The sequence below is a fragment of the Chelmon rostratus genome, chromosome 9 (assembly GCF_017976325.1).
Source record: "Chelmon rostratus isolate fCheRos1 chromosome 9, fCheRos1.pri, whole genome shotgun sequence".
Taxonomy (NCBI): domain Eukaryota; kingdom Metazoa; phylum Chordata; class Actinopteri; order Chaetodontiformes; family Chaetodontidae; genus Chelmon; species Chelmon rostratus.
In genome coordinates this window covers 19,642,687-19,670,232 of record NC_055666.1, presented here as the reverse complement: position 1 = coordinate 19,670,232, position 27,546 = coordinate 19,642,687, and the positions used below count along the sequence as shown (strand labels likewise).

The 27,546-nt window shown below is 39.4% G+C and overlaps 1 protein-coding gene across 5 annotated transcripts in view; it reads left to right on the top strand.

Moving 5' to 3' along the window:
- The first annotated feature begins 816 nt into the window (after window positions 1–816).
- diaph2 (diaphanous-related formin 2) overlaps window positions 817–27,546 on the top strand; it is a 369,056-nt gene continuing 342,326 nt past the window's right edge. For 3 of the 5 annotated variants that reach the window (XM_041943748.1, XM_041943750.1, XM_041943746.1), the window contains exons 1-5: window positions 817–859; window positions 1,525–1,889; window positions 16,144–16,176; window positions 18,447–18,623; window positions 24,520–24,624. In XM_041943748.1, coding sequence (XP_041799682.1) covers window positions 1,806–1,889; window positions 16,144–16,176; window positions 18,447–18,623; window positions 24,520–24,624 — 399 coding nt within the window. In that variant the 5' untranslated portion in view covers window positions 817–859; window positions 1,525–1,805. Of the gene's footprint in view, window positions 860–1,183; window positions 1,230–1,524; window positions 1,890–16,143; window positions 16,177–18,446; window positions 18,624–24,519; window positions 24,625–27,546 lie in introns of those variants that run through there. The other 2 variants (XM_041943747.1, XM_041943749.1) reach the window with 2 other exon arrangements.

The window sequence follows — 27,546 nt, the reverse complement described above, 5'->3', positions numbered from 1 at the left end:
ATTTGAGCACATTTTTGACAGTAGATAACACTTTTTTTTTTACAACTTCTCTTCTACAAGCCTTCTAAATTTCCTGCTTGCATAAGCATAAAAAACATTCTGTCTGCCTTTATGTGCACACAAACCGAACAGTAGGCGTATATGATGCACTCTATTATGTAACTAATGGTTAGATATAGGCCTAACAGCAACACTAGCTGTTAATATCACACACAGACACAGAGAGGTCGTCTGACAATAACACATACACACATACATACATACACAAACACACAGAGTCTTTCCATCACTTTTGGGGACACTACATAGACTTAAATTCATTTCCTGGAGACCTACCCTAACTATAAACATGACCACGACTTGCCTAAACCAAAACCTTACCCAAACATTAATCTAGACCTAACCTTACCGTAACCTTAACTGAAGTATTTGTCTTAAAACGTAATTATTTACATTATGGGACTTGCATTTTATCCCCATAAAGAGGGCGAGTCCACACAATGTGACTGTGCAAGCCGACTCGTGTCCCCACGACGTGAGTAATATTCGTCCGCGCGCACACCCAGGGTGTAGTCTGCTGCCGCGGATTCCCGCCCTGCTTCCTATCCGCGAGCAGCCTTTCATAACTCACTCACAGATCTATTCTTACAACTGGCTGAGTCCTATCCGCTCGCTGTGAAATCACACTGACCTCTCCGTCACAACAGTCTCCTCCCCTTCGACGCCACGCCGACCCCGTGACAGACAGCAAATTTGACCAATGACGACTGGAATCCCCACTCCATACGTATCTCACAGGCCAATCAGAACCTTGGTGGGCGGTATCACCGTAGGCCTAGCATACAGTTTGGTTGCAGAGGTAAGCTGTGGATGGGATTTTCTGAGTTTTATTTGACATGTTATTTATTGTTCACCCTGAATTGTATAGCACAGTGTTGATTGTACTTGTGTATTATTGTGTCTGTTGAAATGAATAACGTCCGGTGGGTAAGAGTCGTCCATTTATGCTAGCCTAGCTAAGTGTACAGCACTGGAAAGTATTCCAAGCAGAGAGAACAACGGTGATTTTCCTCTATTACAACTGTTTATTGGTACTGTTTAATGACTCTATTGTCCGGTAAATAACGGCCATGTTAGTGCACGTTTGAAACCGTCAGAGCATCTTAGCTGCCATGAATTTTGTTTCCGTCGTTTACCAACGTTACTATATTATTGCTAAGTTACACGGTGTAAGTTTGCTTTGTCTGAACAATTGAGCCTGTTTCCAAACACGGGGCTTTGTCTGTTAAGTGTGGAAACACACTATTTTTGTTTTTTTTCCGAGCTGTCCACAGCTGCCTCTCACATGTCTGTTTACATGTTAAACTGTTCACGAAATACTGCCTTCACTGAACGTACCCGCACTCCGCATACTAATAAGACTGCTCAGGGAAACACGTGTTAAACCAAACATTTGTGCAACTTAACACCCGAGACGTTGTGATAAACTAATTCAGTGTTGTTTACATATTGATCCAATTTCAGAAAGCATTCCTCAGCGGTGTGAGGTAACTTACAGCTGGGCTGAGGAGCCTTCAGGACGGATACCATACTCTACCACACCTCTTCAAGTAGCCTCCTCGACTGTTGGAAACTACTTTGGATGCGGCCAACTTGAATGTATTCTTTAACTTTGAACGGAATGGATTTTGAAAAGACCTAGCCTGCATGGTTTGCTGCACAAGAGTTGTTAAAAGCCTGCTGGTGGAGTTTGCCAACTTTTGAGGAGGTCGTGTTAAGTTAAGGGGAACTAACTCAAAGCCAAAATGGATCAAGCCAGCGGTGGGGAGGACCCAAATAAAGCCTCCAAAAAGAAGTCCAACGAGGATGAGGGTAAAAACAAAAAGCTGGTAGGTATTCAGACTGACTCAGTACCGTTGCATGGAAATAGTGTGCAGTGAACTGTCACATCCTGTAATCCCACAAGCAAGGGTTAATTTCACTCTCAGCTTCAGTTACACAGAGACAGTTGTTCTGCTTCATTAAGTTTCACTACTGTTCCTTTTTGCGCCATGTAAAAACTGCTTTAAAAAGCCGATTGCGCTGCAGACTTAACCTTTCTAATAGTTTTATAGTTATCGGTCAGCCAGTATAATCCTCATGGTGAAGCCAAGTGGATGCCTAACTCCAGTATAGTTAGTAAACAGCATGTTGTCGATACAGCACATTTCTGTTTAGTGCAGGATGAGGCTCAAATAGTTATTGATGTGTTGTTATTAGTGTTAAATGCGGCCCAATACTGAGGGCCTAATAGCTGTTAGAGTTGAGCAAAAGAGATACTCTTTCACTGAGTGCTTTACTCCTGAAAGCACTCAGTGTGATTTTCTTCCTCGTCAATACATCTCCTGGAAGTTCTCTGAAGAGCATTCTTGTTGTGACAGTTGGGCTTCAGAATATATTTTAAAACGTATACAAAGAAGAAGTTCAGTTACAGGATGAGTCATTACATAGTGTGGTGTCTATGTGGTTAGTTTTATGAGCTGTATGAGTGTGTGTGATTGATAAAACTTATCTTGAACTGTGTTATCAGCACAAAAACAAAAAGACAGGAGGACAGTGTCTAAAAGATTGCAACGGAAAACTACATCAACATTTGTTTCATTTATAGCCTCTCTTTTGGCTCATCCTACAAGAATGTGTATGTAGAGTGAGGAGTGTGCTTATTTAGAAAAGGGGCAACCCTGAGTCTGCATCACTGGAGCTCTGGTGTCATTAAGCTTTTCCTGCATGCCAGTCATTGCCTGTAAATGAGATCTCAAGATGTGGGGATGTGGTGGTTGTGGTGGAGGTGTTGTCTTGGACTCACTATGAAGTCTGGATTAATCACCTCTGACAACTCAAGCTGTGCTTGAACTTACTTGTGCAAACAGCAAATTTTGGTGTAAGTGTGTAAACAGTGTCTTTAACTTACAAGAGCATCCAAAACTTACAATCATGCTCCTTATTTGGCAACTGTACTATAAAGTCTTGTATTCGCTAACATGAATGTTATGTAAAACTATAAACTATATTACTGAGTGTGTTAAGTGCATGTCACCGTGGTTGAAAGTAATTTTCCGTGACCAAGGACAAAAAAACTTTGGCTGCTGTTGATAATCGTTTTGTGCCTTTCCACAATTGTGAGCATGGAAAGCTTGGCTGCTGTTAAGCTTTCTAACTTGCGTCACCTCTCCTCAACCGGGCTTGTAGCAGTCTTGCTTTATGTTGTGCCTTTCACTGACCAGCTTATTGATGGGATTAATCAGAAGTTAAGTTACAGCCACTGCTACCAAACAAGGAGATGAAAAAGACACAGTCTAGGCTGACTACTGTTTTTGTTGAAACCGACCAATGAGCCTCGTTGGAGTGATTGTATACATAAGGGCTGACAGCAAATTGCTTTATTAACACCTCAGTTGTTTACTTAGGTGGTGCCTCTTGTTTGTCTGGTATGCAGCTGTCCTAAAACTGAGGCAACACCTGGCATTAACGTGTCTTGGGTGATTGCTGCACAGCTCTAAGTACACCAGTTCACACCTGGCATTACAGTGCATCTTCACCAGCTTCGTGATTGCCCACTAATGATCAGATCTCACTTTCCTGCTACATCATTTCCGTTTTCAAAGACCAAATACATTGTTTTTAACTCTTGGTCCAACAGCAGACGGCTGGGACCAACACGCCAGGAAAAAGGGTGGTCAGGCTGGAACAGTAATGCTGCATCAATGTCATAATGTTTTTAACAACAGAAGAAATAAGTTAATGTATGCAATTAATGCCAAACTTACAAGAAGAAACGAATGATTAAGCATTTTCTGTAGCATTTGTTAAAATGTATTAAGTTTCTTCTCACTGAACAACTCTTAGAGTTGCACAGTTTTTTTTAAAGGTGCAGTTCTGCAGAAAGTCAGTTGATCGTTGAGTCTCATTCCCTGGTCGTCCAGTACTGACGCTTTGGATACAGTTCTCAGGTCTGGGAATGAAACTGACTAATCAACTGACTCCGATTGCTTGTTTTCATTCAGGCGTGGGGGATTCCATTAGGAGCACGGGAGCCTGATTTTTTCACAGATTATCTGACTCATGTACTACTGTCAGGATATAGTGACAGTTTCAGCAGAAACTGTTGTTTTTGTGAACTACCTACTGAATGTTTAAGGGAGTCTGGGGATATTGTGGTTGCTAGTTCAGTGGTGAAAAAATTTAAAACAGACAGTGATGACAAATATCTGCTACTTATCTTGGCAGATAAGAGAGCCCGAACACGTAATTTGCATTACAGTGCACCAATCAGAAATCGGAAATCAGACAGCATGTTTCGTGTGTACTTAGGCAGGGGATGTCAACCAAGTAGGCCGTCTGTCAGTGTGCCCCTGGACACATACATGTATACATACACTGCTAAGAGAAGGTGGCCCAGACCACCTCTGAATGTCAGAAATCACTGGTTGTGTTTCGGCACAATTAAAACTAAAGGAAAGTGTGACCATAATAACTGCCAGACAGGAAATCCCACAGTAGACTGAAATGACATGCTCTCCCAGAGCTAACAGAGGGTGTTGTCTTGAGAAATCTTAACAGCCTGCAATCTTGAATATCCTGCCACCCAAGTATAATATTGTTTGTAAGGGTGTCTGGATGACGTAAGTGCTCAAATCACTAGTGAGAACTCTGAATAAGATCACTGCCTCTTGTTCCATGAAGTGGTCTCAGGGCCAGGGCCGTTCCCTGTTGCTCAATCCTCGAAGCAGAGCAGTCAGATGCAAAGGAAGCCTAAACTGTGGCTGTTGCAAAAAAAATCTCAGCACATCTCAACAGAGTTTGGAAGAGGAAGTAATTTTTCATCCAAGGGTGGAGTCATGACTTTTCCACTTTTTAGCTTCCCAAATATATTCTGTAGCTTCAAGTTTTCAGACGTGAAAAACTTGAAATGCAGACACATGAAGATATGTGCAAATCAGTGGAACTGCAATTTAGAATCTGTTTCATATGAAATGGAAACAAAAATGTAATTCATGTTTTGAGATTATTTGCAGGGATCTAGCAGATGATTATGTCATCTCATACTGACCACAATGTTGGTCTTTCCCATAGTTGGACAGTTTAAGATTTGCTTGTACTTCACTATTTACAGTTTTCACCATATATGGGACTATAGGATTACATTCATGATGTGCAGTGTAGTTTGTGTCCATGTGGTCCAGACACAAAGATGTGGCAATATCTGTCATGAGCATTATGAAAGAAGGCCTTTTCACACTCAGAGCTGCCAAAAACGAAAGCACTGTTTGCATGGCTAATCAGCAAAGTCAAATCAGTCTTCAGAGGAGAAACACTGAAAGCTGTATGTTTGCTTAACAAGTCACTGGACGGGATTACGTCACAGCAACACCATCTGGGCTTTGGGCCTGGACTGTAGCTCCTTAGCACAGCCAAGGACGCTAGAATAACACCACTGTGTTCAGAAACGGAGATTCAAAACTTTTCTGTTGTTTGTTGCTATGATATGCTATCATGATATGCTATTATGATAATGTGCTTTCCTTGATTTTGTGAAAACGCGATGGCCAATAAAGCAGGCAGATGTAATGAGGTCTTTTTAAAGGAATTCAGAGGAGCCGGTTTGACGGAAAGGGAGACAAATCACCCCTCTACATACCAGAGTAATAGATGAGCTCACACAGAACAGCATGTGGGAAAAGTCATACCAATACATCTGCATGGCTATGTGACTGACTGTTGGCACAAGCTTTTTTAAGACCTGCATTCTGAATGTAGAAAACAGACATTGATTATGTGCCTCTGTGTAGAATATTTTGATTTAGGTTTAGCTATGTATATCTGTTTGTTACGTGAACACATTGTAGTATCTTATGACACGCTGTCTGTGAGATACTCTGTTTATTTGCTCACCACAAACCCACTGGGCCACAGACCTATATGATGTGAAGAGGACTGATATTGTTTAACAGCTTTGCAGTTATTTTGGAGAATCAGCTGTGGTAAAGAAGCAGTAATATAAAGCAATAATACAAAAGAATGAGTGATTCACTGAGCAGAGATTTGTGATAGTTATTTTTTGTAATAGAATTTTCCTTGGATGAGATCTTCATCCTGAAGTACACATTATATTTATCAAACTTTAGTTGCACTTCAGCAAGTTGTGATTGCTTTTCCACAATCAACACGGCTCTGTTTAAAGTAATAAATGTTTGATGATTAAACTTGTAATTCGTAGCCACAGAGCGGAAGTACCAATCTTCATCAACTGCAGTGTGTTTGGTAGGTAATTTGATCCAGGAGTGTGATGAGTCAGTCAAAGGCCTGATTCATGTTTACTTGCCACAGGCTGTGGTTGTCTGCTCTTGCTTTCTGTTATGTATAGCAAAAGGAATAAGTGTGATCAGTATCTCAGAGGTCATTTGTACGTGTCTGAATGAGACAGAGAGGGAAACTGGTCAGTGGCTCACACGAGTGTTTACTCCCTTCAGAGCAAAGCTTTTTCAGCAGTAGTCTACACATACACCACAAAATAGGTGGAATAGTTGGTCAGCACATTAGTGGTAGTAGTGGTTACTAAAAAAATAAATGTTTGCAATGTCAATTATCACTTCACTTTATGTTTTGAGTGTTGTTGGCAGATTTGTAGGCCTTTGTCAAAATAGGATCAGAAATGTTCATTCAGCACAGTATGTCATAAAAAAAATCTGCTTTCACTTTTTGTTATGATAAATTACATATTCATAAATATACCGTTCATATGGGAAGATTGTTTTTTCGCAGATAATTGTGATTTGTGGAAAATGTGTGTAGATATTTGCCATGTTGGTGGCTTCGAATGTATTGAAAAGATTGAGTCATATACAGCGAGAGTATGCAGCAGATTTTTATCTGCTCTGGCTATCATAAGTCTGGTGCATCATCAGGATTTATAATATGAAATCATGGCAACACATTTTGCAGTCGTAAGGAAAGGCACAGAGGTCACATTCATGTGCTTCCCTGCTCATAGGCATTCTGGTTAATGAGAGTGGACAGACTGGCCAAACCAGCTGGACAGTGTGGATGTTAAATATAGCATGTTCTAGAAGAAAAAATGGGAATAGCAGTGGGTTCTTGATGCAGATATGTATTTACGATCAATCAGTTGAGGCTTTGGGAAGTGAAGGAAGAGATGCATGTAAAAGCATTGATAAAATCATACGTAGAGTAGGAATAGGACACACTTTTGAACATTCATTCTTGGTATCTGAGTGGTCAGTAGATGTACAGTAGCTAAATGTTGTGTGATGAAACAAAAAAGATGCCAGCTGTGCTGTGGCAGTGCTTCTAAGTGACATATTTTATGGATATTTAATACTATATTCAGGGCATAACAATAACTGTACAGAACAACTGATAAACTGTACAAGTAACCTAAATAGTGAACACAATAACTGCATGAAGTTTGTGTAAAACAAGCGATTTGGATGAATTCTAAACATATTGTTTCCTGTGTATATTGAATCAGAGGTGATATTTTAGGAACTTCTTCTCCATTTTTCAGTAGTATGTATTTTTTTTATTTTAATTTATTTTTTAACAATCATGCACACTTAATAGGCTTAATTTTGACAAATTCTGTGTTTTACACTCCCTGATGCTTGGCCACCGTTCCATTAGCTCTTTGGTTGTTGTAACTGTCTGCTTTTCTAATTCAGGATGAGGCAGTTTAGCAGAAAGTGAAGGCTCTGTGAATATAGGTTGTGTTGAGGTCTTCACTGTGCCCTTTTTCTTTGAGATCGGATATTTTTAAAAATAAGTTTCATTTAGTTTTTTCTCAAAAGAATGAAAAACTGACATATAGACCTACTGTGTATTTTGAAAAAGGTGTTCATTAAATGAAACATTTTTAGTCTCACATCTGTGCTATTGAATGTTGTAACTTCAGCATGGAAATTTCCAGTGCCTACTGAACTTGACCTAGTGGTTTCATTAAATTCTTCTTCTTTCATGCTTTTGAAGTTGTTGATGAGATTGTGTGCTCTCTGAAATTTTGTTGCAAATAGCCTTAACCCTGAACAACTTTTTTGACAGTTAAAGAAAGACTGACATCAATGCCAGAATTGCCTAAAAGTTAAGGAAAAGCTGGCATAGTGTCAACAGTGACATGCTGGCAGTGTCCATTATTTTTTTGTCATTTGTTATTTGAGAGTGCTTGCAATTTGTAATTAACCCTTATAAATTAAATTGTGACTTAATGATTGTAATCATGCTTGCCATTTAGTTGGTCATTAAAGTAATTAAGGCTTCAGTAATGAATGGACAGTTCAGCACAACTTAAGCAGCGGCATCTATAATATGAGACTGGACATGGGAGAGAAATGGAAAGACATATCATGGATTTTTAAAAAATATTGCAAGGCCCTATATTACATTTTGTTGCCTAGAATAACACTACCAGGACATTTCTGAAATACCTGACTGACAGATAAAAGTGACAGTTCCAGTTTGACTTTACATTATGATGTACATTGTGATTGACATCAACTAAACAAGTATTTTACCACACCTAAAGAGAGATTGTGATTCAGTGTCTATTTATCCGGAGCAAGCCTTAGTCTTTCTAATGATTTTTGTTCACATCATCCAGCTGTGAAGGTACGAATTTGAAAAGAGGACCTTTTTGTGTTGGAATCAAGTAAACTGCTAGGCAACAGTGTTATTAACCTGTGCAGCTTCGTGTGATAAAAGTATCACATTGTGAATCATGTTTAATGGCCCAGTGTGCTGTTGGAAGCTGCAGCATTTGAAGCTTTTGACGCTTTGATGAATGAGCTTTAGGGAAGCTTCAGGGATCATTTTAGGTCATGTTAGCTTGTGGTTAGTACAGGTCACCAGCTTGTCACACACTGGCTATTCTATATTTCCAGTTTTAGCCATGCAGCCCCAGCTATATTGTCCTTCCATGTGCTTTGCATTGTATTTTTTTTTCCACTTTTACATTATGGATTATTGAGTGAATATAGCAGTGATTGCATTAGGGAGACGTGTGAGAAACAGCAGGAAACCGACCACATGTGAGTGTTTTAAAGGCATTCAGGAAGTTTGGGAGAGGAAGCTTGGACAGGGGAAGCGGTGAAGAATGCTTTAGTCACACAGTGGAAGAAACGGACCCGCTCACTGCTCTAATGTCACCATCTGGGATGAGCCTGTAATTTAAGAAAGCGACATTTATTTGGCTGCCTCAGTTACATATTATAACAGCCAGTGTAAGGCCTATTTTGTGTATCAGGACGCTTGAGTTTTTCCTATGTAACAAAAAAACGAATCAGCTTTGAATTTGGTCATAGTTGCATACAGAGGTTTGATGATTCATGAGTGGTAGGCTGTTGTTTGACTCAGCAACTGCAGAGTCTGATACAGGACAGGAGGAAGGGATGTGTTCTCTCAAAGGACTGCGAGGAGGAGCTTTCCCTCATGCTATATTTGCTGAGAAGACTGGTTTTGTCATCACTCCTGCTGTGTTTTAATTTGATATTCGTCAGTGTAAGTTAGAGATCAGACTTCTGTGGTTTGTTTGACAGCAGCATTCACGCTTTTTTTAATCAGCGGCGGTTGCAAATATGAGACAGAATGTGTTAATTTGCTGTGATGTACGGTGCAGTAGACTGTGTCACAGAAGAGTGTGCTGAAATGCAAGTCTTCCTAACAGTGTATGCAGAGATTAAAGCAAGCTAATTGTATCTTTGAATTGATTTGTCGAATAAACCTGGTCATGTCATGAGGGACACTGAACAGAGGTCAATGCAGGAGGACGAACTTGTTGACAGTTTAGACATGACGCCCTGCTTGATACATGTCTAATGAGAAAGGCTTGACACAAGGATATCATGAGTCATCCCTTTTTTTAATCTTTAAAAAGACTGTGTGTGACAGGTATAATCACTTCAGTGACGAATGCAACAGTATTTTTCAGCCACTGGAATTCGACTGTTTTTTAAAGCATTTATCTGGCTAGCACTCTAGTTATATATCATTAGCTAACAGCTTGCAGATAAGAAGGACATGAGTTCACATGTTTTTGTGCATGTCAGCAGTTAGAGGAAAAAGACTGGTTGAATCGATGCACAATGCACAGTAACAGCTGGATTTTACATTGTTGCCAGAATACGTCAGAATAACATTGTGACATGATAAAGTTGCTGCAATTGTCTTTGCTGGATTTCTTCTAATAGTCTGTGTAGCACAAATGACATTTCTCTGTAATGTCATGAACAATTTAAAATCTCTACACACTGACATTTCCAGGCTTTCTTGCTAATCTCAACTTTTGTAATGGCTGTATATCATGCTGGCCCTCAAGGGTACAGTGCTAGAAATTTGCTTTCAACAGAGACAGATAACCTGAGGGCAGTGCTGTGCTAGTCTGCAGTCACATGGTCAGGCCATCCAGTGTGAGGCCATTCAAATCTTAGCTCTACTGGCTTTTGTGTGCTTCCCCTTTTCAATAGTTGCTGTTTTAGGAAACTGTAAACAGCACCAGCACTCTCCTGAAATAAGGCTACCACAGTCTCATGCCCTTTTAAAGGCACTTCAGCTCTCCCAGAAATCTGCTACATTCTTTGCCTTTTTTCCCCTTCTTTTACAAATTAATTACGTGTTGAAAAATGTTTTTGGAACTTATTGGAATGAATCTGTCAATACTATAATAATATTTGTTAAGGAGAACAACCCAACACTCTGTGCTTGATTAAATTGTTCCCATCCTAATACAGTTTGCAGAGAGGACAAGTGTGTCATCATGGTGAATGTGCATGATAGATTTTTCGGTCCTGGTATAAGAGGCTGTGTCTCCTGTTTTGTGTGTGTGTGTGTGTGTGTTAGCCTGCCACATGTGTATGCTTGTGGCACTGCCTACAGGCACAACACCATGCACCCTGTGTGCTGTTCTAGCACTCAGTCCCGCAGTCTATACTTTACTCTCTCATTTTTATTCCTATTTGTGTTGAGAAGTAGATATTGCTGTTTAAACTGCAGGTAAAAGTGTCCCAACTCAGATTCATTTATTTGTAGTTTTATCAGAAAAAACACACTAGATCTGGCATTACAAATTTTGATTTGGGCCACATTTATATGCCCTCATAACTGTAATACATAGCTGATTTGTGGAAGCAGTGGAAGCTTTCCGGTGCTTGAGGAAAGACTGAGTGCATTGTGAGTGTGTAATTATTTTGAATGTTGCTGCCATGCAAATAGAAACCAATTTATACATTACATTTACATTTTCTGTTAACGAGTGGGGTAATAAGTGGTTGTTTTGATTTGTTAATTGCCATTCATTTTAATCATGAATAGTCAATCATTCATTAACAATGTGCATCCTTAGCATGTTTTTTTGTTGTCAGATGAGCAGGGCCCTGTTCCAAGAAGCAGGTTTACTGAATTATCTCGATTTGTTTAGTACAGCTTCTGTCAAATAGAAAAGAAATGACCAGTTTAAAAAAAACTCCTGTGGATTTTACTTTGTAGAGCTATTCAGACAACTCAGTGTAGGTCCTTTTTGGAGCAGGCCCTGGAGCAGGGGAGATGAAATCATCAACCAGAGTTTGAATAAAGATGAGACTCAAGGCTGTTGTGCAAATAAAACCAGATGTTTGGTGTCATTTAATGTTCAGGGTGAATTATTTACATAGTGTGAGAGAAAACACTGCGAGAGAGCATTTGCATTTCTATCTGGCTGCTGAAGTCTGTGTTTTAATAGTAAATATATTCTAAATTGATTAAACGCTCTCAGATATTGTTTGGATGTATGTCACATGAAATGCTAGGAGCAAATATGGTCTTAATGTGTCTTTGGGGCCCGTTTCCCCCTCTTCTCTGCTCTGCTTGAAAAAGCCGTTCTCACAGTGCAAACATAAAGATTAATTTGATAGATTTTGTCGAGAAGGATAAATGTTACTTTCATGCTTTCATAAATCTTTTGCAGCAGCGTAGGCCGTGCCGTGCACTACCTCTCTGAGCTAACAGGGGCAGCCATTGAGAAGACTTTGTAACAAGATTCATTTAGACAAATTGATTCGTTTAGTATACGTCTAATTCAGTTACTCGGTCGGTATTTGGTGCTGTCTGATGCCACTCCTCCAAAATTGAGCATTATACTGGTGATGCTGTACATCCTGTCTGATTATACAAGGGCCAATTATGTTAGTCCGATGTTTATGGCTATGACTAGCAAACATTAGTCACTTACAAGAAAGTGCCACAGGCCAAAGGGCTGCCAGCTTCAAGTTTGTATTGCACAGCAAGAGTTTGGTGAACCCTTTTTGATTTCCTTCTTAACATAATACATACGGTATCTTTCAGATAAAGGTCTGATCACCTAAGTCTATGTTGTCAAGTCTGTAATTTGATATATGTATTTGTTAGCCTTCTGGACAGAGCTCCACGCCTTTTTCTAGTGAGAGCTCTGGTGCACCCTGTTGACATGTGTAGGAACAACAGCCCAAATTTAGAGGCCCTTTATGTTGTCATCCACCACAGAACAGTGTTTGTTTTCTTTTTTCACATTACATTTGTTTCTGATCTGTGATTTGATAATAGGCGCAGAAACATATCAGCTGTCTTTGCTGTCACTGCTGTGCATCAGATTCACTTGTAATCATTATTCAAGCCATGCTGTGAGTTTTGTGAATAACAATTTTCCCCTTGCATTATGGTAAGCTGTTTTTTTTAAACGTATCATCACTTCTGTTTTTTCTGCTGAGTGGTAGACGTCTGGCTCGGAAAGGCTTTTGAAGTTTCAGGCGTGTTGCTATCAGTGCATGTGTCCCTGCATCCTTTATACTCATACTTTTACTGTGCTTTAGGGTGCTTTCATGCATACACGCTGTGGCGATCTGGCAAACCAAGTTTTCCATGCAAGTTCCATGTTTTATCTCAATGTAATGTACTGCTTCACTTTTCAGTTTTGTTGTCACAATAGGCAAATTATCTTTAATTACACAGAAGCAATATAACATACTGAAATCAGTAATGCATTAGAAAGCCCACACTGCAAAGTGGCATTGTCAGAATAACAATCCGAATTATCCAGACCACTGTACAATGCTGATGTAGGGGTTTCTGAATGTTTGTTTTATTTCTAGGTCGTCACTCCTGACTGAGGCTGCAAAGTTCCTGTGTAATCAGTTTCATTTCCACATTATGCATCAACACTTTTTATTTTCTCTCTGGGACATGCGTAAATCTGGATCTTATGTAAAACCACTGTTGGTTGCTAGCGAACAGCCAATGTTTTTAAAGCATCGACATTGTTACATTGACAAGTCACATGCTTGTCAATAGCAAGTTGATACTTTCCTTTTCAGTGATGAAATCTTGGCCAATCGCTTTGCTTGCTGCTCTTTATTCCTTTTGTTGTTGTTGTGTTTAAAATTTAAGTGCAGTAAACAAGTTTGCTCCTGTTTCTAACAGCTCTCTAATGTCCGTCACTATTCTGATGAGTTAATAGTAGTAGTTTTGTGTGATGGTTCTGAGCAGTGTCAGCGTCAGATGTCTTTCATGCAGCTCCAGTCCTCTTTCCTTAAATTGTTAATGTTTGCAGCAATGAAATGTGCTTTATTTCACCGTGTACAGCAGAGAAGGGAAATAAAATTTGTGGAGGTGTTATTAGGTAGTTCAGTACATTGATTAGTGCTACTTTCCAAATAAGCAACAAACTGCTTTGGAGTTTGTTAAATAAATGAGCACCTAGAGATTTTCGACTATGAAAACCCAACCTGACTGCTGAACTACTTAAGTGAACTTACCAGTGTATGAGGCTAATTAATTTCTTGCAACTCTTCTATCAGCATTGGAATTTTTTTTTCCTCCAGGAAATGAGAGTTTCTGCCACACTGAAACCAGTTTTGAGTGCTGCTAACATTTACTAGCCTTTAGCTGAACCGAGCAGTTGATTAAACAGGGACACAAGGTAGTTTCGGGAAGTTGCCAAGGACTGTCAGGAGCACATTGCTTTACAGTTCTAACTGCCAACCGTGGCTGGCTCCCAGTAATCTTTTGTTATTATTAGAACTAATTAAAGTAAAACCTAATTTCCTTCTAAACTCGTTTTGCAGAGCCATCGTGGCTACTGATTTTATAGTGATAGTTCCAGTGAGTGAGTTAAAATGACATCATACAGATGGTCTAGTTAAATTGGTTGGGAATAGCAGGCGTTGCTATTAAAAAGCTGTGCAGTGGTAACCAATCTGAAACAAAGTTGGTACTATGTCCATCTTGGTTGAAAATGTATTTCATGTGGCACCTGGTGGAATCTTGTAATAAAACTAAGAGTAATTGAAGGATATGTCTCTGTGCGAGTTAATGTAATATTAACGTTAATTGTAGTTTGTAATATTAATTTTAAAAGTTATTGTGTCCATAAGTGTGTTTGTGTCCCCAAATTGACTCAAGTTGGGGGATATTGCTTTGTGTTTTCATTTTCAAGGATCTGCATGGAGTCATAATCATATTTGATTAAGGAGGGACCCAGAGCTAATTTGATTAGGTTATTTAGAGGAATATGCATTTGGTAATAAACATTTATTATGATGAAAAAGTTTACTTTAATAAGCGGGAGAAGCCCAGAGGACATGTGAGCTTAATTGTTAGATGTTAAATTGCGTTGTTGCGATGTTGCCAAGATAATGGGCAAGGAAAGGCCCTCAAGTCAAGGCAATTAACCAAACAGTGGTTTGATTGTTGTTAAATTGATTAGAAAATGTTTAAGTACTCCATTTGAAAATTAGCTATTGTTTCACGCAGTTTTAGACTGCAAGAGAATGCTGGGCTTAATGATACATACGCTCTCAGTTGGAAATGGGAAAAAGTTGTTGCTCAGGTCACATTCTTAAGCTTTACAGATGTTGTGGCAACTTGTGTGGTTAAGTTAAAGGCCATGAATGACGGTGAAACAAACACCCAGACACCTTAGGCGGAGCTCTTCGTGCATAATGCTGGATGAATATGAAATATTTGTAATCCAGACTTGAAATAACAGCTTGGACAACATATGAAACCCACACATAGAGTCTGAAGCTTTGTTTTCTCTGGTTCATAGCTTTATCTCCCAACTGTTGATCAGTTGTTGCAGAGAAAACTAGTGATAGATATGGTAGTTTGAGTGTCTGCTCTGTGTTGCCCACAGCGACAGCTGATGAAGATGCACAAAGGGAGGTGCAGGTTAGAGCCAGTCTGTTTGCTCGCCCCAGCATCAGTGGTTTCCTGATTAGACTAGTGGAGAAATCTGCGGCTGGAGGCAGGCTTTATGGCCATCACCACCCCACATCTCCCTGCTCATTAGTACTTCACAGCCTAGCGCCACAGCATATGGCAGTATTGCTACTGCTTCCCATTTGAGGTGTGTTTCAAATGGCTGTCCCTTGCCGAGTCATAAGCTTTTGGCAGTAACCTGTCTCATTGTGTCTGAGATGAAGATAAAAATCTGTAGTAAAGGGAAGTTGTGGTTTTAATTTTGTTTTATGAGATATTTGCAACATTTTGTGAGGATGCTAGGGTTTGATTAGCAAGCAAACACAGTTGAAAAGTTGATTGGAGATTATAATAAACAGTAAGTGAACAAGAATGATCGGACCACTGTCACAAGAAGAGATGCTCTTCAGAACTTGCCTTGTGAAAGTGTGTTATTTTTGGTATACACAAAACTTGAACCAAACAGCACTAACTTGCATGTTTTCAATGGGTGTTGCGATCATTTTATCTGCTCATTATACCTGTGGCTGTGGGATTATAGGTGCTTTATGTTTTTCTGTATTTGTTTGGTATGTGTCTTAAAGTGTGTGCGCTTGGGATGCTCACTCTTGACCACACTTTTAAGTTTACATACATCAAAAAAAAAAACATTATTTGATATCATCAAGTATTGTCACATCCGGCACATGTACAGTATCCAGGATATGCTCAAAGCCTTTTTGTCTTCTCTAATGTGTACAAGTGTATTTGTTGATTGCTATCTTAATTTGACTGTATCCTGAGGACACTGTGCATGTAAACACACCTCCGATGGGATACGTACTGCCCACTATGCGGTGTTGTCATTTTCTGTTGGATCTTGTTTTTCACACTGTGCCCTCCCTCCAACAGAACATACACATAAAAACATTGGCTGACGATATGGTAAGGTGCTCGGTTTAATTTTGGTGTGACTGGTTTTGTTTTACATCTTCTCATGTTTTGTCGGAGCTGCATGGGACTTTCAACTGAAATATGTGGATGGGTCAGCTGTGCGAGAAGCAAATTAATTAAACTGATATTTTAACCAAACATAACATGAACAGCTGCATGTAGTGTTACTATACAGTGTAACAGCTCTTTGTTTTGTAAATTTATACAGAGGCTACGCTTAAACCTGTCTGATTTTGTGGTAGCCTTCCATAATGTGTAAATAAAAGATGATTTTTCATGGTGCTATTATTTAGAGACTCGAACATCCTAAATTTTTCATTATGAACAAATTCTAGCCCTTAGCATCTAGACTTTTGTAAGCAGCTCATAGATCATTTAGTGTGCAGTTATCAGTAGCTCTTCCAATTAGATGCCTGGGGCTTTTTAATACCCTTAGTTAACAAATAGCGTTACTTTGACATTTCCAAGCTCATGCAGTATTGCATTAATTTCAGGATGTACAATGCACTACAAGAATGATCTGTTTTTGTCCTAGTGCACAGTATGTTTGATCCATCCAGTAATATTTCAGCAAACTGTATTAGTGACATCATGTTTGTCTTTCCATTTGATATATATATATTTATTTATATATATATGTTCATTCATCTTCATTCAGCATGTCCTCTCCATTCCATTTTACTAAATATGACTAACACTGACTAGTTGCATGCAGTTCATGAACCTTTTCTGCTTCACACCTAACTTCACTACACTGCATTCATCAGAATAGCGCCAACTGATGAATATAACAAGGAAACTCAACTGAACCTCACAGATCTTATCACGGCGAGCTTAAGTTGTTATTGTATGCCAAAGTTATTCTAATAACACAAGCACAAACCAGGTAATCCTGTGGGTACGATGGTAAGTAAAGTCCTGGTAAATTTCATACAGTTTATTATGTCCAGTGCATTTTTTTGCTCCTGATGTGTTTTAGAGTGTTTTAAACAAGTCAAAAATATAAAATTACCTTTCAGTGCAAACTGTACACGTTCTATAGTTTTTTTTTGTGTTTTTAGCCTCACATAATGTTTCAGAGATGGCAGTTGGCCTGGGCCTATTCGTTGGTCCAACACTATTGGATTGATTGTATGGTGTTTGATGAGCAAATTCATTCTTTTCACAGGAAGTACCTTTTTTTCACATTGGTGACCACGTTTCCACAAAATATCTCACAATTTCAGTAGTGTCTAACCAAAGTGGCCCTTCCTCTACCATCATCTTCTGGCCCAATAATAATGACGAACACCTTTGTGCTCACCAAACCTTTTTATTTAGGCAACAACATTACCTAACTTATTCTTTAACCTCCTAGTGGAAAGGATGTAGAAGTGCCAAAATTTGTCTCTATTAATCGTCCTTTTGAGAATTTTGTTTTCTGAAGCCTCATTGCCTCCTAGGCCCTCCACCTTTATGACTGCCGACTTCTTGTCTATATGTTTTGATTTTCTAAAGTAATGACACCAAGGTTTAATAACATGCTTGCACTTGTCATTTAGGGGTTGGTCCTTGCTCTGTCCCCACCCTGTGCACTAATACACCTCACAGTGCAATATTGTGTAAAACGTCACCAAAGTTGCGTATGATGAGGTGTGTCACATGTTGGGTGTGGTCAGTGATGCTTGTCATACATACAAAATTTAATCTGGAATTATTAATTAATCGCTTGCAAGGATTCTGACTAATCTGAAGCAACATCAGCAGCTCTTTTGCATTCTATTCCCTTTTTTTTTTTTAATTCAGTTTTCATTTCAGTTTTTATTCATATAACGCCAAATAACAACAGAAGTTGTCCTAGGACACTTTCCATATAGAGCAAGTCAGGACCATACTCTATTATCTACTGAGGCCCAACAGTTCCCTCATGAGCAACCACTTGGCGACAGTGGCGAGGAGAAACTTGCTTTTAACAGGCAGAAACCTCAAGCAGAACCAGGCTCTGGGTGGGCGGCCATCTGCTAACTTTTGTCAGCAGGGACGTTAACTGTAACAAAAATGTGTTGACTATAAATTGTGGTGAACAGTGTCTCTGAAAGCAAGAGAGAGTTTGATGTGTGGAAACATGAAATTCAGGTTACAGGCAGTTTTTCTTTTTAAAAAATCAGGGTTTCTATCAGTGTAAATTAGCAATAAACAATGAGCTTTGTACTTGACTTAGTCTGAACAGGATTGTTAGAAATGCAGTATTTTAATATCTCATACACTCTCTTTTCTTTCAGCGTGATCGTATAACCAGTTTCAGGAAAACAGGGATGAAGAAGGAGAAGCCGCTTATACAACACCCAACAGATCCCCTCTCTACCCAGGCTGAACTGCCTGTTCCTCAGCCCCTTTTTGATGACCGCTCCATGAACCTCTCAGAAAAGGAGATCATTGACCTCTTTGAGAAGATGATGGTGAGCTTTGTACTTCTCTTGCATTGTTTCGCCTGCATTGGGTCATGTGTAGCTTTCAACAGCAGTTTTATTTTGGCTGCCATAGAATAATAAATAATGAGCATTCTATTATGAAAGCTTAAATTGATTCATAAATCTGTGCTAAGAGGCACATAAGTAGAGGAACAGAGCTGCTGTCGTGAGTGTTGGTGAAGAGGAGTTTGACAAGGCTGAAAGTTCAGTTTGAAAAGTGTTTTTATATGAGTATATATTACCCACAGATCTCCATGCGCCCTTGTTTTACTGCTGATGAGATTTTTTTGTAGTGAACAAAGCTTTTCCAGGCATGTAAAAATGATGATGATGAAATTACTGCTTTTCAAAAGCTCTCTTAGTTTTATGCAACAACTAAAAATTGTTTGTCGTTTTACTATATAATCTGCCCTGATAAAATTCTCCCATCAAGATATCAAGGTTTATGGTTGTGACGAAATGAACAACTTAAATTTTACCACAGCCTTAGATCTGAAACCAGGTTATGATGTTTACATCTACCTGATGAGCCAGAAGGTTTGTTACACAGAACTGTCGAGGAAGTCATCTTTGGAAACTGTTTAGGAAAAGGGCAGGAACTTTCGAAAAACACTTGGCATGTGATTGGATGAATCATCCATCACAGGCTAACTTCAATCAATCACATAAATGAACAATATGACTTAGTAGCAAAGCAACTGGTTCCAAACCTAGTTGGGAGAAGGGCGAAACATCTTTTCCATGGAGAAAAACCTTCAGTGCCATTCTTTGCTCTTCTTTCAAAAAAGAAATACTCTACAGTTCTGATATAGCTGATGCTATAGCAGCTTCTTCACTGACCTGTTTAGGAGCCGCCATTGTTGTTTTTGAACAAACAGTCACGCTGCCATCACACACATTAGTTGCCAGTAGTTCCTCCAAGGACTGCGATAGGTCTGAACGACTATCATGCGGCCACAAGTGATTAACTTGAAGCCTGGCTAGATTAATTTTCATTTAGTGTGATTTTGTGAATCCAGCTGCCTCACAATGTAAATTCTTATCTGCATACTCTTAAATAATCCAAGATCCAGTAATACTAGTGTGCCCATCAACATCTGCAGCTGCAAACAAAGCTCCAGTGGTTGTGTTTGAAGTCACACACACACACACCATCGTGGTTGTTCATGGTTGATCATGACTAAACTTCATTTGTAAATGTATGGAGATTATGTTAAAAAAATATTAAATGGCACACACAACTGATTCCTAGCTGTAGCAGCTTATCCAGAGAACAGTGCACACAACTCCCACAGTGACATGAAACAGTGCCCTCTCATGGGGTTACATGATGACTGACCCTGACGAGAGGTTCAAAATATGTCAAATTCACCAAATATGTGATTCATTTTTGGAGCATGGACAATGCTGCAAAAGTTGAACACAAATACAGTATTTAATAATTTAGTGATCCAAAATAGACTTGAGATACTTATTGTATGTATAGTACAGATAAATGCATTTTGCATTCAGATGTTAAGCTTTTGTGAAGCAGGGCTCCACCTACGTATTCCCTAGGTCACTGTCAGAAGAACACCAAACTTTGAAATTCACTTCGCACTCATCTGTGGGGTCAAAGCTCTGTCACACTTGTGATTTTCTCCATTGAAATGCATTTTTGGCTTTATGTACTACAGGATTGAAATCTAACAAAAAGCTTTCAGCCCATCTCTTTGAAGTGGAGAGCTGAATTACTCTGGCTTCATTGCATAGGTCGTGTGTACTATTGTGGATAATGTCTGAGTGTGTGTGTGTGAGTGTGGTACGGTGCCTGCCTTTCCTTTTTTCTCATACAATGGTCTTTATTGCCAGGGCCAGAGAAATGCGACCAGTGCTCCTGGTTTTCATCAGGCTGCTGCTCAGTGTTTTTTTGCCTGGGTGCTCATCCCTGTCACTCAGTTCACCTCTCAATTACTATGTTTGTGCTCACAGCGGCGTGACATTAAACCCAGACTTCAATTTGCTCAGTGACAGATGACACAGAAGGCATGTTTGCTGGTCTGACATTTGACAGGCCTTGACACTTGTGGTTGGGAAGTGTAATTACAGTAATGAAATCAAAAAGAAAAGGGTTATTTACTTATGTACTTTTGAAGCTGCCAGTATTTGCTCTCATAGACTAAACTTTTCTGCTTTGATGTAGCAAACACAGCAATGACAGTTGTGGGTAGTTTCGTTTGATGCTAGTAACTTCTCTTTGACATCTATCTGTCTTTTTCATCTCTCCATCTTTTTGTATGCCATACACATATACATTTTAGTTGTTTTCAGTTGTTCTCTTTGTCTTCACGCCCATTCTGTTCTTGATTGTTTTTGTGGTGCTACATGATACAGCCTTAGAAGTCTAGCCTGCTTCAAATGAAGGGATGACCCATGCCATATTATTGAGACCACCTACTGTGCATTAATGAGGAGAAAGTGAAAATGTTTTTCTCTGGAAAGTGGCTTACACATTGCACTGCGTATCTCAAAGCCTAAATAGCACATTGCCTATTACTGAAAGGTCATCAAAGGGATTGGGGAAAATATAGGAAGAAACACTCAGTCAGTGGGGAGGACAACCAAATGAACTCTTTCTATAATTTTTGACGCTTGCCATTGAGAGCAGAAGTATGTTCATAAATCTGCAGGCAAAGTTAAAATGCACGTAAAAACATTTCTTTCCAGCGCTGCCATTAGAAGGATGTCGTGTATGTTTTTACTCAGTGTGTCCTGTCGTCGGATTTCCCAAGATGTGCACAGCTGGAATTCAGAGCCCCTCATCAAAATGCACAGCAGTAAATCCGCTGATGAAATGTCCGGCATTTGCATCTCACTAAGGAGGCAGCTGTGTTGCGGTGGCAGACGCCGATCCAAGGGGTTCAGCCTAAGAACACAGTAGCGCACAAAATAACATGTGAACTAATTTCATCAGCATTCAGTGAGTGTGAAGCCTTTGCATTGCACTTCGCTGTGATAGAAGCCCCTTTCATCCACTCTTTATTGTCTGTAAAATGACTATTTAAGGAAAACAGAGGTGAGGTCAGATCTATGAGTTTGTCCATCCAGACAATCATCTCCCTGATGGCATGACTTTATGTCAATAGTTGCTGCATCGTGGTGCTTAAAGTCATCTGATGTGGCTATTAGCAGTCTTTGCATTATTACCCAAATGATGCTTTTGCTTGTCTGTAAGCATGAAAAACTCCAAGAGTATGGCATCCTTACCGTGTCTAGTGTCAGTTTGTCTCAGCAACCATTCTTTAGTGTGTCTTCTCATTGGTAATAGTAGTGTATGGTTCTGAGGTTTCTAGCAGAGACGAGGACCAGTGAAAGAAGAATGTCACACTGCAGTGCTGCTGTGGCAAGTTTGAGATTTTATGTGCCTCTCTATGCGCCATTGTCAGGATGAACACTCCCAGTAATAAGCTCCTATGTGATCCCTCAGCAGTTACACTCTGCACCAGGACATTAAAACCAGCCCACAGGAGAGTTACTGTGTGTGTGCCCTTGCACATGCGGATCAGACTTGAGGCTAGTGGACAAAATAATTGATTTGTCACAGTTGAATCAAAACATTTTTATACATCTTCTACTTTTCTTAGATCCACTTTTCCTCAAAGCGTGGACTTCATATCCATTTCAGCCTCAGACATATTTGATGGTAGCCATTAATTGCTCCTCTCTGCGATTTGAAGCCTGTGGCACTCTGGATTAGGCTGTGTTTGCAGCCACATTGCGCTGCAGGATTTTAGAATTTATGCCCATCTTATATTTTTTATATACAGGGTAGTCCCTTAGTAGAAAGATGTATTCTGTTGTTTTGGCTCTGGCACTTTGGATTTAAAATTCAACAATTACAAAAATTACATATACAAAGTAAAAATTATTTCTTTTAAATTTTTAGGTCAAAGGCCTAAATTATGTCAGCATATTTGATATTTGGCTGCAAATCCTTAACAGTTATTGACTGACTGAAATGTGCAATCCACAGAATTTAGCATATGTTTGGTATCTTCCCTGCTCAGTTGGATTGAGGTGAATCCGATGTGTCACTGTCCTACTACTTATGGACTACATTGTATGTACATATACAGCACTGTAGTGGGATACACAGTGGTTTGGTTTGCCAAGTGTTGCAGAATGGCATTATGTTCGGCATAAGCAAGACAAGTGGTGACTGATGAGAATCAGAGGTTTCAGAGCTTGCCAGAGACATGAGCCAACAAGGTAAAGACCGTATACTTCTTGGTTTCGCCGCTGTCATTGTTACAAACTCAAATCTCATCATTTCAGCTCCACCAGCAACATAGATATCATGGGACTCTTTTCATGTAGCCTGTGAGGGTATAATTAATAAAAGAGCATTAATCATTTTGGAGACTAAATGTGCAGGGCTCATTCCTCCAGTTTGCCCCCTGACAAGCATCCCACAGGCCCACCACTCCTACCCCTCCTACAGCATACTCACCCCACCGCATTGTCACGTTTATTGAATGCCAATTGAGCAGATAAATTAGCAGGGTTCAAAGATTAATTAAAAAACCTGCTGGTTTCCTTGGGTGAAAAAAAAAACTACCAATTGTAAAACTTTCTGCCACATTTTTCCCCTCCCTGTTCCACAAAAAGGATGTTAATGGTTTTTTAGCTCCGAGGGTATTTACTAGAGGAAATGTAGTTGGAGGAATTTAGGTCACGGTGCCCCTGGATGGGATTCCTGCTGATGCTTCACTGACAAATGAAGCAAAACAGTTTGAGTCAGATTACTTGTGGTAAGATAATCAAACCATTGTATTGCAGTGTTCTTATTTAGAAGTGACACGCCTAATTTATTGGATGAATTTTACATTAAATCGGATGAAGGGGAACCACTGCCAAATTAGATCAACCAAACTGAAGGAAACATGATTGTCTGCTCTTCCCAGCAGAGGGCAGCATGGCTCCACAACCTTAGGTTCACAATCCTGAAACCCTGAGGAGGATGTTTTTTCTCTCTGTTCATTCTAGCCATCTCTTTGTGAGAGAGTGCTTCTGATAAACATCCCCCTCCATTCTAATCATCATGTCATTCCCTAGCTTTTAGTGCTCTGTCCGGCCTTCGCTCCATCCCCTGATGTCTCTCACATGAAAGACCTCTTTTGTGATACAGAATTAAAGTAGCACGAAGATAATACTCCCAATAACACGCAGATACTGCCTATCCAGCCTATCTGATGTGATTGCACGGCCTCAATAGAAGCACTGTTGTTTGATTTTGCTCTCTTGTTCGGAGTTGGGGTGTACAGTTTGTATTGCTCTAGCCTTGCTACTTTTCGATTCAAGGACTAATTATTCCTGCCATTATTTCTTTGGCTGTACCTCGTGACTTCAACAAAGAAAACTAAATGGAAAATAAACAAATTCAGCTGCAGAAGGACAGGATCTGGTGTTAAATGGTTATACTCAAAATGGAGGTATAATTATTGTCAGGTGTCAAATATTTCTTCTTACAAGTGAAACGATTGTGTTGACAAAAAATAGTTTGAAAATTTTCGAAATGCAGTTTATGTTATACTGTTAGGTCACCAGTATAAGATGCTAACTGTTTTTCTAATGTTCAATTATTCTTCTATGGTGCATTTTTCTATTATATCTATTTATGTTTCTTGATTTTACACAACTTGTTTTTTATTTCTTTTATGTTGTTTATTGTTATGCACCAAAATAATTGAAATTTCTTCTATGTGAAAACCTACATAGATCATGTTAAACTGAGCCCAATGTATATTCAATATACCTTTCAAGTTTTTTTTGTACAATTCATCAACATACTTAGTGCATTCATGCAATCTAATAAACTTCCTCCTTACTCTGTGTTTGTGTTTAGGAGGACATGAACCTGAATGAGGAACGCAAAGCCCCTCTGCGTGGAAAGGACTTAAGCACCAAACGTGAGATGGTGGTCCAGTACATCTCAGCCACGGCCAAATCTGTAAGTAAGAGAGTAAACCTAAATGGTCCATCGTTATAGGTGGAAGAGTATGTACCGAATAATTGCAGTAGATGAAGTATCATGACACTCCACACGACTCCAGAATGAGTTTAACCTGATCCTCTGCTTTATGGCTTGCTTTGTCATCCGTTCTTGCACACTCTCACTTCTGTCATTGTCTCTCTCCACTCTTCATGCTTGAGTCCCACATCTTTGATTGCAATTTTGATTTATTTTCTTCATTATTTTTCCGATTATGCTGATTATGTCTGCCATCGTAGGCTCTCAGATATAAATTGTAGTCACTCACTCACTCAATGCTAGGTGGATGGTCAGTGCTTGTCCGGTCGTGTGCTTGCATGCAAATTGTTGGTTGTCCAGTTGTGTACTTGCATGGGAGTTCGTAATGCCCTGCGGTGGGATGCCTTGCCTCATCATTTGGGTGTTGAGTATGAAAATAAAGCTCATTCAGCCTCTTGGATCAACAGCCCTATTGCAGTAAAAAGCACAACTGCTAGATACAAAGGTGAGGAAAAGCAAGCATTTGAGGCTGTTCATCTTAAGCTATATACTATATATGCTACACCACAGCCCGCTGCACCATATACTTTATCTTTGTTCTGAGCGCTTATCAAAGCAACTCTTAGCAGCTGTTTGCAGTGTCCATTATTAATAAAAGGTTCAGGATTATGTTGCCCATTCTTGTTGAGTGATCTAAAACTTCATCATCACCACTGTAATCTAAAAACAGCAGATACATGTAAGATGACTCCATGAATGTAAGATGAATTCTCATATCCTCAATGGAAGTTATGGCCAACCTTGTGAGGTGAATTTCACATCAGCACCTAAGAAAAAAAAGTGATTTGTGCCCCGACTGCTTCCCGAACCTGGTAGCTCTCTCTTGACATCATCATTTATTACCTTCCTCATTGTTATGGTAATTAACTGGCATTATTGATAATGATGATTATCCGAGATGATTGAATTCCTCACAGGGCCCATTATGCTTTGTGAGCACTGATATTTTATTCAAATGAATAACGTAATCTGTGTCGTCAAAGGACAGAGGACAAAATGTGATGTCTGTCAGCACGCTGCTATCACATTTTATAGGACTGAAGGAGGAGGATAGGTGAATGTCAGTGATGATGTGTCTGTTTATACAGTTACACTGGAACACCTTTTCATGCACAGACTCAATTACTGATTATACATGAGACTAAAAAGACAACTTCAGTTGACCTTAATAGGCTTAATAGGCGTATTTGTGTATGAATCTGATCATAATGTGACACTGCTACCAAATCTCCTTCGCAGTGAGAGACTCTATATCACACCTTTATGTGTAACAATGAGGGACAAAGGAGCAGGGCATTTATGACAGTGACTTAAAGTACATCAGATGATTGTTACAACAAGCACATAGCAAACTATAACAATTGTTTTGCAAGTCTCCAAATCTATTTTACATAAACGCACAAGGCCATATGTAACGTTTCTGCAATAAAATATCTAAAATAGCTGCTAGACCTATGTTATATAATTTGTTGAGTTGTTTGTTACATAATCCCAGATTTTTCCAACAGGGTTGAAACCCAGAGAAATCTGTAGTTTTATTTAAGGTAACAGTGAGTTTCATTTTGTCGTCTGTCAGCGGCGACACAGGAAACACCAGATGATTCATCAGAGAACGAGGACGGAAGTCAGTGAGTGTGGCTAGCCGTAACATGAATAAAACTTTAATAAATGAAGTCATTCACGAACATGATTTCTGCAGGTTTTCATTGGCAATGGTGGTTGTTTGACAATGAAGACAATGACTCCCATGATTTCTCACTATCTCATAACATCATCAAGCTTCATCTTTTGTTTTCATTGTTTCGGCTGACAGCAAAATTTACATACATTCTGTGCGTTTAAGAAAAAAAAAACCCAGCAAAAACACCTACCCGTAATTATATAAACTAATCCTTAATGGGCCATGTTCAGTTGCGTTCGCTCATCAGCAGATATTTTCCCTTCTTGTTCTTAATGAAACAACTCCACACCATTCAGAAGTAAATCTGCTTTGAAAATTGACTTCTGTCTTGAAGTAAATTGATAACCTGTGTTTCTTTTTAGCTCCTGATAGGTGTTTAGAGAGAAAAAGTATTTATAGAAATCTGAATAACACTGAGGCATTCCAGCTTGCAGCTTGTGAGAGTTTTATAGAATAGTGATCTTGTACTCACACGTTGCAGATAATCAGCAAATACTTTAGAAGCAGGACATTCGATTAAAACTTGGATGTACAAGTCAGTGTTTGCAAGGCAGGTTTTGTAGTTGCTTTGACCTTTAACAGTTTTTCACCCATACTCCATGTCTGCATGTATGAGCCTATTTGTGTTGAAGAATCCCACTACTAAAATGTATTTCTTTCGCAGGCTTAGGAGGTGTCTGGGGCTAATGTTGCTTGTGGTTGCTGATGAGCATGCGGTGTGGACTAAATGAGAATATGTTGCATTGAAAATATAAATGGAGTAGGAGTCGTGCATTTTGGCCATGTCATGGTGTCTCTTTTTGCTGTGGTGCCTTCACTGGTAATGTGACTCAATCTCTTTCTACCGAAGGTGTTTGCTGCATTGTGAGACTGCAGTTTTGGGGCTTTGGAAGGACTTCACACGTGTTTGTCTCAATTTCCTGCTTGTTTGTTTCCTAGGTGGTATTATAAGGTTCCAACAGCATATTGAACAAGATTGTTGATACTAGTCTGGAAGGAGCTTCCTGTTTTTAAACATATTTTATTGCAGCCACAGAATTACAAGCGGGACATTCAAGAATGTCACCAGTTCCCCCATGACCACATAATACTCAAATTGGTCTAGTTAGATTTGGACAGCCCTCTGTCTCTCTTACCTTACCTAACCTACAGCTAATGTC